This window comes from Meles meles, chromosome 14 (assembly GCF_922984935.1).
Source record: "Meles meles chromosome 14, mMelMel3.1 paternal haplotype, whole genome shotgun sequence".
Lineage (NCBI taxonomy): Eukaryota > Metazoa > Chordata > Mammalia > Carnivora > Mustelidae > Meles > Meles meles.
The window spans coordinates 32,539,764-32,555,498 of record NC_060079.1 but is presented as its reverse complement, the minus strand read 5'-3'; the positions used below and the strand labels follow the sequence as shown (position 1 = coordinate 32,555,498).

At 41.6% G+C, this 15,735-nt stretch overlaps 1 protein-coding gene across 1 annotated transcript in view; it reads right to left on the bottom strand.

Moving 5' to 3' along the window:
• Positions 1 to 5,472, bottom strand: part of SUGT1 (SGT1 homolog, MIS12 kinetochore complex assembly cochaperone) — a 41,850-nt gene extending 36,378 nt beyond the window's left edge. Inside the window, exons 1-2 of the mRNA XM_045978098.1 lie at positions 5,296 to 5,472; positions 5,150 to 5,207 (exon numbers count right to left, since the gene is read on the bottom strand). Coding sequence (XP_045834054.1) covers positions 5,150 to 5,207; positions 5,296 to 5,333 — 96 coding nt within the window. The 5' untranslated portion in view covers positions 5,334 to 5,472. The remainder of the gene's footprint in view (positions 1 to 5,149; positions 5,208 to 5,295) is intronic.
• Positions 5,473 to 15,735: the final 10,263 nt, after the last annotated feature.

Below are 15,735 nucleotides of genomic sequence, written 5' to 3'. Positions count from 1 at the left end.
CCCTTCTTAAACCACCTAGCACTGCTAAAGAAAAACCACATAGCCATGAAAAACAGGTAACACTGTATTTATGCTAACCAGCTACATTCTCAATGCTCTGAACAAAGCTATCAATGGTCAGCTATTTCAAAGTTGGCTACCAAACCTTTAATTATATTATACATCTTTAGACCTATCCCCTTCTCCAGCGGAAGACCCTTGATGCCTTGAACCCAGAGACTTGTCACTTGTTGACTAACGCTGAGCAAGTGACTCTCCTTGGTCTCAGCTTCCTTGTGAGTAAAATGCAAATACCCACCTCAGTTGTTATAAGAATTATGGTAGAAGTCATTTCACATAACACAGCTGAGTGCCTACCTACCACATCACAGGCACTACATGGAGAATGGAGAATGCAGTAAAGGAAAAAAAAAAAAAAAAAAAAAAAAAAAGACACACAAAACCCCTGCCACCTTGCAGCTTACAATGGGGCTCAATTTAGATAGGGTGGTCCAAGAAAAAAAGTTTCTCTGAGGTGACATGTCAGCTGAAATCACAAGTGATGAGCATTTCCAAGGAAAATGAGACAGTACAAGACGGTACATTTTAGGGGCACCTGGGTGGCTCAGTTGTTAAGCATCTGCCTTTGGCTCAGGTCATGATCCCAGGTCCCAGGATCAGGCCCCACATCCGTGGGAAGTCTGCTTCTTTCTCTCCCACTCCCCCTGCCTGTGTTCCCTCTCTCACTGTGTCTCTGTCAAATAAATAAATAAGATCTTAAAAAAAAAAAGAGTACATTTTAAACAAAAGGAGTTCCAAGTCCATAGGCCCTCCACAAGGACTTATCCTGACACGTTCAAGTCTCACAAAAAAAAGACAGCACTGGGGTGCCTGGGTGGCTCAACTGGTTAAGCCTCTGCCTTCGGCTCAGGTCATGATCCTGGGCTCAAGTCTCAGATGGGGCTCCCTGCTCAGCAGGTAATCTGCTTCTCCCTCTCTCACTGCCACTCACCCTGCTCATGCCTGTGTGCTCTCTCTCAAATAAATAAATAAAATCCTTAAAAAAAAAAAAAAAAGTGTGGCTAGAACCTAGAGAGCAAAGAAGCTACAAGATGCCTACCTCAAGGGCCTCATCTTGTACCTTACATTACTCATCTTCATTACAGCCCTTTCAAATAGGTCCTGTTAGTCCCACTTCACAGACAGAAAATCTGATACAAAGTGACATAAGGAATTTTCCTGAGGTTACAATATTATGAAACCAGGATTTGGACCCTTCAAGCACTCTGATTCCATAGCTGAGGGGTTTTTGATGCTGCTATTTTAAAGTAAACTCCACCCACAATGTGGGGCTCAATCTCACAACCCCAAGATCAAGAGTCTCATGTTCCACCAAATGAGCCAGCTATCTGCCCCAAGCGCCTAAGCTCTTAACCACTATTCATACTGGGCCTCAAAAGATTCTCAAAATCCACACTCTTCTGTTCCTAGTGAATTGAGACATCTTCCATGAAGTTGTTCCGATCACCCTGATTAGCCTCTACTCTGCTATGTTCTTAGTGTACTTCATACACTACTCCATTAGAATATTTACCTAATATTTTAATAATCTGTTGACTTGTCTATCTCTCTACTAGACTACAAACTTCCTCAATGGAGTCTTTTCATCTTTAGATCCCTGGCTCCCAGTGCAAAATTCATCACTAATATATACTATCAAATGTTTAATGAAAAATGTCGATCAGCTTGATACAAACATTTCCCCTAACATTCATCCTAATTGGATGGTCTTATATAAAAATGTAACATTTTAACCGATGTATCAAGTGTCCTGAATTGCAAAATGATTAGCTGACTCTTCAACAGTGAGGTATATTAGGGGTACTGACCCTCCCAGTCAAAAATCCAATCTAAGTGTAACTTTTGACTCCCCAGAAATTTAACAGCTTTCTATTGACCAGAAGCCTTATCAATGACTAAATAGTCAACAAATATTTTGTATGCTATATTATATATTGCATTCTTACAATAAAGCTAGTGAAAAAAATTAAGAAAGTTATAAGGAAAACACATTTATAGTACTGCACATATTAGAAAACATCCATACGTAAGTGGGCCAATACAGTTCAAACCAGGTTGTTCAAGGGTCAACTGTAAGGTCACCTCAAGCTTTAAAAAGAACACTTTCTCGGGGGGCTGGGGTAGCCCAGTCAACTAAGTATCTGCCTCTTGATTTTGGCTCAGGTCATGATCTTGAGGGTGGTGGGACCTAGCTCCACATCAGGCTCTGAGCTGAGCATGGACCCTGTTTAAGATTCTCCCTCTCCCTCTCTGTGCGCCCCTCCTCTCCACTCTCTCTGTTTCTCTCAAATAAATAATTAAAAATATCAAGAACACTTTCTCTTAACACAGCTGGTTCTTATCATGATCATAATCTCCACTCCCAGTTTCTGATTCAAGTAGGTGGTGGGTCCCAAGAATTTGCATTTCTACCAAGTTCCCAAGTGATGCTGCTGTAGCTGGTCTCAGGATGATACTTTGAGAATTACTTTTTTTTTTTTTTTTTTTTTTTTGAGAATTACTTTTCTACAGCACCAGACTAAGAGTCTGGAAACTTGTGTCCTCAGGGTCCCCTTCTGTTTCTAATCAGCTATATACATCTCTATGACAGATCATTTGGATTTCTTTGGGTTTCAGTTTTCTCCTGTAAAATGAAAGGGTAAATACTACACCACATGAGCTGTAAGGACTTCCAATAATCTCAGATGCAGTCCAACAATGCATTTCTTTTCAAGTTTTTATTTATTTATTTGAGAGAGAGAGAGAAAGAGCGTGAGTGCCAGCGGGGGGAACAACAGGCAGAGGGGGAGAGAGGGAGAAGCAGGCTCACAGAGCAGGGAGCCCAATAGGGGTCTCCATCCCAGGACTCTGGGACCAGGACCTGAGCCAAAGGCAGATGCTTAACAACTGAGCCACCCAGGCGCCCCAACAATTTGCATTTGTAATAAATTCCCAGGTGGTGCTGGTGCTGTTGGTTCCAAAGCCACACTTTAAGAATCAAGCTATTAGGAGTGCCTGGGTAGCTCAGTGGGTTAAAGCCTCTGCCTTGAGCTCAGGTCATGATCCCAGGGTGGATCCTGGGATTGAGCCCTGCATCGGCCTCTCTGCTCCGCGGAGAGCCTGCTTCCTCCTCTCTCTCTCTCTGCCTGCCTCCCTGCCTACCTGTGATCTCTGTCTGTCAAATAAATAAATAAAATCTTAAAAAAAAAAAAAAAAGAATCAAGCTACTAAAGCTAAACACATGCCTATTCTATGCAATTTCATTCCTAGGTATATACACCCCCTGAAAAAGAAAGTGTGTTCACCAAAATACATATACAAGTGGTTTTATTCATACTAGCTAATAACTAGAAACAGCCCCAAAGTTCATTGTTAAGACTTGTGCTCCATTTTTATACAATGAAATGCTATACATCTATGAAAGATACCACTTCACACATGGACCCATCTCACATCAAAGTATCAAACTCAAACTGAATAGTGCATTATTCTGTTTATGGGAAATACAAGAACAAGCAAAACTGATGCTGAAAGAGATCAGAATAGGAGTTACCTGGTGGGTAAGGGGAATTACTGACTGAGAAGCAGCATGAGGGAGCTGGGATGACAAATGTGTTCTTGGTCGGGCTGGGGGGGAATCTACATACATCAAACTACAACTTCAGTAGTTGCAGACTTAAGATTTATAAAGAGCATACATCAAAAAAAAAAATTTATGGAAAGGGACAAAAGTCATTACAATAACTTCCTTTAAAAGCAATTCATATGAACTGGATTTCCAAAGGCAGCACTGGGGCTAAGAGGACCATAACAAATGTAGATTCTAAAATTAACAGCTGTCTAGATGACAAAATGAATTGTGAAGAAAGATGCTCTGTGCCTCCTGTAATACTATTCTAATTCTGATCCCAGAAGTCCCATTAGAAAACATCATAGCACAACTGATGAATCAACCATTTTATTTCAGGGCCTTCATACCTAGACCCAAAAAACATACTCCAACTTAAAAAGCCCTATAGGACAGCCCCTGGTTTCCTTCCCACCTCCTCAGCACTTAGTCCTCTGTCATCCCACTCTAGTTAAACGGGCCTTTTTGCTGCTCTTGGACAGGCCAACCTCATTCCTACCTCAGGATCTTTGCAATGGCTCTTTTCCTACCCGGAATGCTCTTTCCCAGAGCTCACTCCCTCGGGTCTCTGTTCAAGTTATTGCCTCTTCAGATGGACTCTACTACCCACGTGGCAATTTCTCTTAAGGTACTAGCTTGCAAAAAAACTCCTCTTGCCTCAAACTGCTAACCTTACCTATACTGAATTATAACAGCCCAACAAGGTCTGGTTTCCTTTTTCCCTCCTGCCTCAAAGCAAAAAAAAACCCTGCCTAAATTTTGCAACCAACTGCATCATGTATCCTTAGCTTGGGCTCTCTTTAATTATTTTAAATTACTTAACTCTTGCTCTTTTGACTTTTCTTTTTGGTCTTACAGTCATTCACTTCACACAAACTGCCTTGTAAGTCAAATACATAAACAAGACTTTCATCCACAGGATTCAGTGTCTTGCATAAAGCAACTCCAAGTAGTTTTCGAGAAATAAACGAGTGAATAATGAACAGTAACAGGACATCTGGAAATATTCAGAGACATACGGGGAAAAGCTTCTGTTCCAGTAGTCTGCACTTAACAAGCATCTGGTGTGTAAGAATGGCAAGGATGATTATCAAATGAAAAACCGAATTAACAAATATCATCAAGCCTAGATTTCACTTTTTCTTCTAATCACACATGCCATTAATAAAGAAAAAATCCTTCCAGGCCAACTATGAATGTCAACTACGCCCCCCAGAAATAGAGAAGGTATTCCCAAGGACCTAAGAGGATACAGTAACGGTCTAGAAGTGGGAGGAGGCAAGAACAAGGGTCTGGGGTAACTGGGCCAGTATGGAACCGAAGAGAGACGGAGGCTGTCAGTATCAGGGCCGATCCATTATAGAGAGAGCAACCCCGGTCCCAGGCAGGCAGTGCTGGGAAGAGGCGGGGTCCGCCAGAACCAACCCTTCGTGGCCGCGTTCCTCCGAGAAAAGTGGAGGAAGCTGAGACTGGTTCTCTCACCTCTAACGCCGCCTGGGGGTCCTCCTCGATCAGAGCATCTGAGAAGCTCCGGAAAAACCTGCCGGGGAAAAACAACGACAGGCTCACTAACCAAGTGGTGGGGGTGGGGGATAAAAATAAATAGCAAGGAGAAAGAAAACACGCACTTCTGGGCTGTTGCAGGTCCTGCTGCAGCTGCCGCCATCCCTCAGAAACGCTGTTTCTGTTAGAACTGCTACCACCGAGGTTACGAGCTACGCCGCCGCCTCCGCCCAAGGGGGGACTTCTGGAGAAGCACCAAGCGAGCTTCCGTCCTAAGTAGCCTACGAGCAGCCACGCAGCGTGTTGCGGGGCGGGGGAGGGGAGACGAAAACCGTGCGCAGGGCCGGTTGGGACCGTGGAGGACTGAGTCTCCCGGCCCGGCCCCGCCCCGGTCCCGTGACTAGCGCTTTCAGTCCCCGCCCTTCGCAGCCATGGTTACGGAGGCGTCGGCTATTCATGCTGGCCCTGTCCTCCAGTACGCCTCCGCACTCCAAAAGAGCCGTCAGCGGTAGTAGCTTCAAAGCACTTTTGTAGCATACAAAAGGAACGTGGGGCGTTTGGGAGAGTTTGGACGTCTATTAATAACGAGGCATGTCGGGCTCCATTTTCGCCACCGTTCGCCACAGTTCTCATCATGGCTACCGGGGGCTGCCCAGCCTTTCGGGACCCGTGACGTCATTCGCCGGGTTCTCTTCCGGGAGCATAGTTCCTGCTTACGCCTAGATCCCGTGATCTGTGCGCTGGAAATCTTAACCGACGAGGACACGACGGAAGTCCTTCTGCCTTTGCAGATGCTACACGGAAGGGAGCCCTTTGGTTCCGGTGCCGTTGAACCACGCCATTACCCAGAACTCCGCAGCGCCGGGCTTTTCTCGTAGTTGGCTTCTCCGACTGAGAAGAAAACCTATTACATCCGAAGGCCCCGAAGGGAGGAAGGTGGCCTGAGGTTGTGTTAGTACTGTTCTACTTTTCCAACCTAGTCTTAGCCTCCCTTACCGCCCTTTGACATATGAAGATCAGATAGAAGCTTCCAGCAAGTTCCATGGTGGAGGAGGGAGTGGGAGTGAGTTCTCAGTCAGTAGAGATTAGCAAGTAAATGAATTTGAGCGTCTACTACATCCAAAGTCTAAACTAACTGGGATTCAAAAATGTTAATACGCTCTCCAGAAATTTAAGCTGATTGTTTTGGATGCTAAAGTGAAAGAAGGGGAATGACGCTATATTAGGTATAAGGACGGGTTCCTCAAAGGTGTGATACCTGAGCCTCAGCCTCAAAAGCCAAATTAGAATTAGTGGATGAAGGAAATGGAAAAGACAATTAGGACAGCCTAGGACGTGTATGAGAAAAACAGTAATGTGAGTTCTAAAATTGGTGGAGCCACAATTCAAGTTAGACGCTCACTGGAGGGATAGGTGAAATGCCAGGTCAGAAAGGGCTAATCTGTGGTCTTCGGAGAAGCTTGGATGTAATATGTGTACCAGCACTAGCCCACTACAGAATTTCTAGTTTAAAAAGGCAATTACAGTCAAATTTGCATTTTTAGAAGTGTATTATTGTGTCTGTGCTATGGAACAATGATTAAAGGGGAAAGAACAGTTGTTGGGACACTGTTGGGGAAGTGTTACAAGCCAAAGTGACTCTCTTAAGTAGGTCAGTGATGGTAAGGATGGACAGAAAGGTAAAAACAAATGGTGGGGGTAAAACTCGCTGGGTTTGCTGATCTTTTATGTTCAGTGCTTTGTGTCCTATTAATAAGGCTTCACCTACTCCAAGGTCGTGAAGATACTGTGTGTATTATTCTAGATGCTTTATTTAACTTTGACATCTAGGTCTGTGATTTATCTCATTATTTTTTTTGTGAAAGGTAGGAGACTGGGATCAAGGTTCATTTCCCCCCCAGGGGGATATCCAGTTGACCCAGCCCTATTTATTGACAAGACTGTCATTTGTCATTGCCCCCCATTAAATTCTCTGGCACTTTTGTTGCAAAGTGGCTGATCACTTTATATGTGGGCCTGTTTCCAGGTTCTCATTCCATTGGTCTGTTTGTCTAACCTTGTACCACTACCACACTGTCATCATTAATGTAGCTTTATAATAAGTCTGGAAGTCCTAGAACTGTTCAAGGTTGCCTTGGCTATTCCAAGTCCTTTGTAATTTCCATTATTTTAGAGATCTTATAAAGTCTATTTCCATCTATTTATAAATTTTAGAATAAGCTTGTCAACTTAAAAAAAAAAAAAACCCTGCAGGAATTTTAATTGGACTTGCATCGGCTCTATGGATCTGTTTGGGGAAAACTGACATCTTAATACTGAGTTCTCCAACCCATAAGTATCATTCATACAGGGGCGTGTGGGTGGCTCAGTGGGTTGGGGCCTCTGCCTCTGGCTCGGGTGGTGGTTCCGGGGTCCTGGGATTGGGCTGCATCGTGCTCTCTGCTTGTTGGGGAGCTTGCTCACCACCGCCCCCAACCCCTTTGCCTGCCTCTCTGCCTACTTGTGATTTCTGTCTGTCAAATAACCAAAATCTTAAAAAAAAAAAAAGTATCATACACCTTCCACGTATTTAGTAGTCTTTTATTTCACCCAGCGTGTTTTGTAAATTGTAGTGTAGAGGTTTCACGTATCTTTCATTAAATTTATACTTGGGTATTTGGCTTTTTAATACAATTTTAAATGACACTTAAAAAGTCTTATATTCTACTTTGTTGCTGGTATATAGAAACAGTATTGATTTCTACATATTAACCTCATATTCAGCCTTCTTACCAAGTTCTCTTATTATTTCTAATACCTTGTAATTTCTTTTAGAATTTCTATGACTACAATTTTGTCATCTGTTAATGAAGATGGTTTAGGGTCCTGTGCAATGATTATACCTTTTATTTCTTTTTCTTGGTCTTTCACTTGCTGGTATGTCTCATTTAGTGTTGACTAGAATAGTGATAATGGGCTTCTTAGCTGTAACATCAGAGGAGAGAGGATTCAATATCAAATGCTTTTTCAGCCTTTATGGAAATGTTCGTATCTATTTTTCTTTAATATGTTAAGTGAATTACTTTGATTTTCAAATGTTATTTAAATGGACAATATGCATATGAAAAGAAGTTCTACATCAATAGCTATATTAGGGACATAAAAATCATGCTTCAGTCCTAAACACTAATCAGAATTGTTTTAAACAAAGGAATTCCAATACCAAGCCTTGGTAAAGTGGAACACCTATAACTTGTGTATATTGCGAGTGGGAGTATAAATTGTTATAATTACTTTATAAGACTTTCTAAGATTTTTTTTTTAAAGTAGTCTCTACAGCCAATGTGGGGCTTGAACTTACAACCCAAAGATCAGGAGTGGCATGCTTCACTGACTGAGCCAGCCAGGAACCCCTAGAAAAATTTTTTGACCCTATCTACTAAAACTAGTCCTACATATACCTTATTACCTGGTAATTCTATCACTGGGCATATCCCCAAGAGAAAAGAGTACTTATGACTGTGTACAAGAATATTGACCCCAGGGGCACCTGGGTGGCTCAGTGTGTTGGGCCTCTGCCTTCCACCCAGGTCATGATCTCAGGATCCTGAGATGGAGCACTGCAGCAGGCTCTCTGCTCAGCGGGGAGTCTGCTTCCCCCCCCCCCCCGCCCCCGCCAGCCTCTCTGCCTACTTGTAATCTCTGTCAAATAAATAAAATCTTTTAAAAAAATATCGATCACAGTATTATAGTAGGAAAAACTGGAAATAAATGCCATTTGATAGGAGAAAAATACTATAGAGCACTGATTAAGAATGAACTACCAATACACACAATAATATGTAAGAGCCTCACATGTATAATGTTGAGTTAAAGAAGCCAGACAGGGTACATCCTGATCGATTCTATTTATATGAAGATAAAAATTATTTTGAGGGATACCAGAAGGTGATCTAGCTGGGGAGAGCTGTGATGGAAACTTCTTGGATGTAGGAAATGTTACACATCTGATTTAGGTGGCAGTTACATCAATGTATTCAGATGCAAAATTTTATTGAGTTATACACATAAGATTTGTGCCTTTCATGCCTTAATAAGTGGAGGGAATGATTTAAAACAAAATCAGCAACAGACAGAATTTGAAATTTATGACATTTACAGTAGCATCAATAATATTAAATACTAAAAAATCTGACAGAGGATGTGCAAAAAGTATACACTGAGAATTATGAAACACAGTTGACAAATTAAAGAACACTTAAATGGAGAAGCGCCTATGGAGACTCAATCTTGTTAAAATGTGGGTTCTTCCATAGTTGATCTATAGAGTCAACATAATCCCAGTCAGAAACCCAAAGGCTTTTTCAGTTTCAGAAGTTGAGTCTGCAACTTCTGACTGAGTCTGCAAATTCAAATGGAGATGCAAAGTTAGAGTAGTCAAATAAACTTTAAAAAATAACGAAGTTGGAGAACTGACACTACCTTATTTCAACACATCAACCTGGTGTATTGGCACAAAGAGACAAATTGATGGAACAGAGTCCATAAATACACCTGTATATGCATAGACAACTTATTTTCAACAAAGGTTGAAAGGTAATTGAGGGTAGATAGTTGAAAGGATAGCCTTGGGGTGCCTGGGTGGCTCAGTTAAGTGTCTGCCCTGATTTTAGGTCATAATCCTGGGGTCCTGGGATTGAGCCCCGTGTCAGCCTCCCTGTGCAGTGGGGAGTCTGCTGCTCCCTCTCCCCCTCCACTTGTGCTTATGCATGCATCCACTCTCTCTCTCCAATAAATCACTAAATCTTAAATGCTGCTCCCTCTCCTCCACTCGTGATTATGCATGCATCTGCTCTCTCTCTCTAATAAATAAATCTTTAAAAAATTAATTCAAAATGGGTCATGGACCTAAATGTAAAACTTAAAACTTTAAAATTTCTAGGGACACTTGAGTGGCTCAGTCAGTTGAGATCCAACTCTTGGTTTCTGCTTGGGTCATGATCTTGGGGTTGTGCGATCAAGCCCTGCATCAGGCTCTGCACTTGGGGTGTCTCCTTGTGATTCTCTTCCTCCTCCACATTCCCACTCACGTGTGCTCTCTCTCTCTCCAAAATCTTAAAAAAAAAAAAAAAGAAAGAAAGAACTTTAAAACTTCTAGATGGAAGAAAATCTTAGTGACTCTGGATTAGCTAAAGATTTCTTAGATGTGACACCAAAAGCATGTTCCTTAAGAGGAAAGTAATAAATTAGACTTCATCAATATTAAAAGGTTTCTGCACTTTAAAAATACTTGCAAATCATATATCTGATAAAGAGCTTGCATCCAGAATATAGAAAGAGTTCTCAAAACCCAGTAATAAGAAAACCACAGGATTTTTTTTTTTAAGATTTTATTTATTTATTTGACAGAGAGAGAGATCACAAGTAGACAGGCAGGCAGAGAGAGAGAGAGAGAGAAGCAGGCTCGTTGCTGAGCAGAGAGCCCGATGCGGGGCTCGATCCCAGGACCCTGAGATCATGACCTGAGCCGAAGGCAGCGGCTTAACCCACTGAGCCACCCAGGCGCCCCAACAACAGGATTTTTAACAGGCAAAAAATTTTAACAAACATTTCATCAAAAAAGATATGTGGATGTCACACAAACACATCAAAAGATGCTCAAAATCAGTGTCTTAAAAGACATGTAAATTAAACCACAATGAGATATCACAACATGCCCATTAAAATGGCTAAAATGTTAGGGGCACCCATGTGGCTCAGTTGGTTAAGCATCTGCCTTTGGCTCAGGTCATGATCCCAGAGTCCATTGGTCTTCCCTGCCCAGCGGGAATCTGCTTCTCTCTCTCCCCCTGCCTCTACACCCTGCTCATGCTCTCCCTCGCAAATAAAATCTTTTTTATAAAAATGGCCAGAATGTTAGAGAGGATATAGAGCAACTGAAAAACTCATACTCTGCTGGTGGGAATGTACAATGGTATAACCAACCATCCTATGACCCAGCCAGACCACTCCTATTTACTGAAGAGAAAAGAAAATACATGTCCATGTGAAGATTTGTACAGGCATATTCATAGCAGCTTTAATGGTAATAGCTGAAAATAGGAACAACCCAAATGTCTATCCAGAGGTGAGTGGATAAACAAACTGTAGTATATCCTTGCAATGAAATTTGACTAATAAAATGTATGACACACTGGGGTCCCTGGGTGGCGTATTTGGTTGAGTGTCCAACTCTTGGTTTCATCTCAGGTCATGATCTCAGGGACCTGCGATTAAGCCCCAAGTCAGGATCCACACTCAGCCTGGAGTCTCCCTCTCCTTCTGCCCCTCCCAAACTCAGGCTCTCTCTCTAAAATAAATAAATCTTAAAGAAAAAAAAAAAGGAATGATAAATTGATACCATATATGGATAAATCTTAAAATAATTACACTAAGTAAAAGCAGCCAAAGAAAAAATAGTATATACTCTGTGATTCCATTTATATAAACCCTAGAAAATGCAAATCAATATAATTTATAGTGTCAGAAAGCAGATCAGTGGTCAACTGGGGGATGGAATGGGCCACGAAGAGCAAGAAGCAATAGCAAGAAGGGAGTAGTTACAAAGAGGCACAAAGTAAATTTTAGGCTAATGGCCACCTGGGAAGGTTCACTATTCGATTATTGTGATGATGAGTTTATACTCTTTAAACATGTCAGTTTATTGCATGTCAACTATAGCTCCATAAAGCTATTTTTGAGGCAAGTTGGCACCTTAGATAAGATTTGACAGTCATCAGCATACAGATGGCAGTTAGCAACATGAGAAAATGAGTGTGAAAACAGGCAAGGAGAACATGTAGTTTAGTCAGTATTTAATAAATATCTAGTATGTACAGTGCGTAGGTTATTATATTAGGAACTGAGAGTACTAAAATGACTACAAGTTTGGCTCTTACAGTGTTGGAATCACACCTATCAGTCAGCAATTATATACTCACACCATGTTGTATGTGCCCAAATGGGAGAAATTAAAAGGCTCTATGACAGTGGGAAGCTTCTAAGAGCTCAGAGAAAGCTCTCAAGAGGAAGTAATGTCTAAGCCGAGGTTCAAAGAACAGGTAGAAGTTAGCCTAACAGAATGAGATAAACTGGGGCACCTGGCTGGCTCAGTCGGAACAGCATGTGACTCTTGATCTTGGGATCATGAGTTGGAACCCAACAATGGGTGTAAAGATTACTCAATTAAAAAAAAAAAAAATGAGATGAGCTGTGCAAAGCAGAGTGACAGCAAATGCAGGGCTTTGTGTTTTTTCCTAACTATGTCCCCTTCACCCACCCAACCACCAAATTGTCTAAATTCAAGCTCCACAAAATCTGGATTTTCCCTCACAGAAGACATAGGTCATTCTTTTGGGCAGCTCGTAATCTCAGCCCCCTTATGTTTGGGGGATTCCTTGAGTCTTAATTCCCACTCAGGCAGCCTCCTCTATAGAAGCTGAAAAAATGCCAAACTAGTTGAAAAGCTAAAATTGCTTTCTCAGCCTGCCTTGGGGTTCAAGTCCTGGCTGGACACTTGACCTAGGCTCTGCCAGTCACATAAATTGGTAGCTAGTTGACACAATGAATCAAGGAAGTACCTTGGTTAATTCTAGAGGTAGTAGCACTCCTATCAAGATCAAATTCCCAAGGCAGTAGAGGTAGTAATACAAAGCTTGGTGTTCAGTGCTTGGCAGAAGTGGCTACACTTTCCCTGCTAGACTAGTTGTGCAGTTTGTTCCTAGCTCTGTGACTCAGACTGAGCCCGACTCTCTAGTCCTTTTGTATATTCTTTGAGCTATGCAATATTCTTCTGATAAAATTTCTTTTATGCTAAAAACCAGAATCGATTCTGTTGCTAATGACCAAGAACTCACACTAACAGACAGACAGCTTGGTATTTGGAAGTGGAAGGCTCCCCAGCTGACCCTGGTATGCGGAACTGGCCAGGCGTGTTGAAGAGGCAGGATCGAAGGAGGCACTGAGGACACAATGCTTCCAGACAGAAATAGGGTGACCCTGGGACAGTGCGTCAAACTCACACTGTTATCAAGAAATATATTCTAAAGCTGAGAAACCCTAGGAAAAGAAAATCTTTTTCTGAGAGCTCATAGTAGATGTGACTGGGGAGGACAAGAAACCCAGGAGCATAGCTGATCTGAAAAAGAGGACTGTGCATCATCCCAAAGATCCCAGTCATAAAACTGGATCAAGTAACTGGATGAGACTTTGGGTGATCTCTCTTTGGAAAGATATGTTTTATGTAGGCATGAGCACTTTTTAAAGTGTATGTGAAGGAAGGATGATGTGTATGGGTGACAGTAGAGTGTATCATTCCTCCCTTATTTCGTGGTATGGAGCCCTAATTTTGTTTGGCTGTCTATCCCAACATAAAACTAAGTAATTTATGGCAATCCTACTTCCTTGGCCAGCAGATGGTTTTGGAAGGGGTATATGACCAATCTAGCCAATGAGCTCTGAAGAGATGGCTGCTCAGTGTGTTCTGGGGAAGGTCTTCTTACCGAAAAACAGAAAAGTAGAAACCACTGTAGTTGTCTTGCAACTATGCAGAAGCCATCCTAGAAATAAAACCAAAATCCTGAGGATGGGAAAGCAGAGAAGGAAGAAATCTGGTTGCTCACTATCACCCCTGAGTTCCTGAATTAACTAACCTGGAAACCCGACTCCAGACTTCTTGTTCTGTACTATTTAATGATTTTGAATTAGGCTTTTGTTTGTTTCATGCAACCGAAGTCATCTCAATCATTATTGACAGTTACGATTTGGAGAGTAAAATCTGAAAATAAGGCTGGTGGGCCCAAGAAGGGGTAAGACCATGCAGGATAACAACTCTGAGGACAGTAAGGAAGGGCTCGACACCAAAGGGTTTGACGTAATTAAACTGGCACTCCCGTTGCACTGGGGAGAACAGACTGGAGGGGAACAAGGTGAGGACAATGAAAAGAACAGTGATCGTTGGATAAAACATGGGGGACTCCAACCTTTGCAAAAGTCTCTGAAGCAATACTAAGAAATTATTAAAGGCAGGAGGAGAATAGGAGCAACTGGGCATGAAAGCGAAGGCAAGAGAGAATTTAAAAGGGAGTTATAAGAGGCGCCTGGGTGGCTCAGTGGGTTAAAGCCTCTGCCTTCCACTCAGGTCATGATCCCGGGGTCCTGGATCGAGCCCCACATCGGGCTCTCTGCTCAGTGGGGAGCCTGCTTCCCCTCTCTCTCTCTCTGCCTGCCTCTCTGCCTACTTGTGATATCTGTCAAATAAATAAAATCTTTTAAAAAAGAGGAGTTATAAAAGGTTAAATACTAGAAAGATCAAGGAAAATAAGTAAGGATAGAAATTTGGCAATATGGCAATTAATTACTAGTTAGTGACCTTTACAACACTTATTTCAGGGTAATAGGGTGAATGCAATACTACAGAGGGTTAAAGAATAAATGGAAAACAAGGAAAGCGTTAAGTTTTTAGGTAAAGGACAGTGACCAGAACACCACATGAATAAATCCATGATGAATCAATGATTTGATGTAAGTCCAGATATCAAATGAACACTATCCTCCTGTTTAGGAGTTCAATACAATGAGATTAGGGGATACATAGCTAGAGAGAGTTCTGGAGGAGAAAGAACTTTTCCATAACTCTTAGGGTCCTTAGCTGAACCTAAAAATCAAATTGACAAAGAGAGGTTAAAGGAGGAAAGCATATTTATTTTAATATGTTTTACATGACATGGGAGACTTCATATGGAAATGAAGACTCCAAGAAATGCTTAAGCCTAGCATTTTTATACTAGGTTTGATAGAGTGGAAAGTTAAGAAAAATGACAGGAAAAAAGGCTATGAGTGAAGGGTAGTTGGGGAAATTTAGCAAGGCCTATTCATTCAAATTCTTCTCTGCTTCCCTCTGACTTCAGAGATAGAAATGCTCCCTCTAAAATCATGTTTTGGAAGAGTATTAACTGACAGAAAATGAGTAAGTGTACAGGGATACTGCATTAATATTTTAATTTTCATCTATTTTTCTGTTTCCACGTTTTCCAAGTTTAAAAATTAGCTGATAAAATTTCCAATTAGAAAAAAAAAATTCCAATTAGAAAACTTGGTTTTTAGGGCACCAGGGTGGTTCAGTGGGTTGAAGCCTCTGCCTTCGGCTCAGGTCATGATCCCAGGGTCCTGGGATAGAGCCCCGCATCGGGCTCTCTGCTCCCCACTCCTCTCTGCTTCCCTCTCACTCTCTGCCTACTTGTGATCTCTGTCTGTCAAATAAATAAAGTCTTTAAAAAAAAAAAAAACTTGGTTTAAAAAAAAAACTTGTTTTTAAAGTGTGTTGAATATTATTGCTGGGAAAATTTTATGGTTTTCTAATTTTCAGAGCTTGGTGATCCATCGTGTGCTATCTGGAAACCACCGTTTGGCACAGTGGCAAGGAAAGATGAGAGGATGACAATTTTGCAATAATAATCTGACCAATGGAGCTTGTTATATGAACATTTAGTAACACTGTAAATACTAGCAACATTCTCTGTATATTTATTCTCAAGAGACATTTGTTT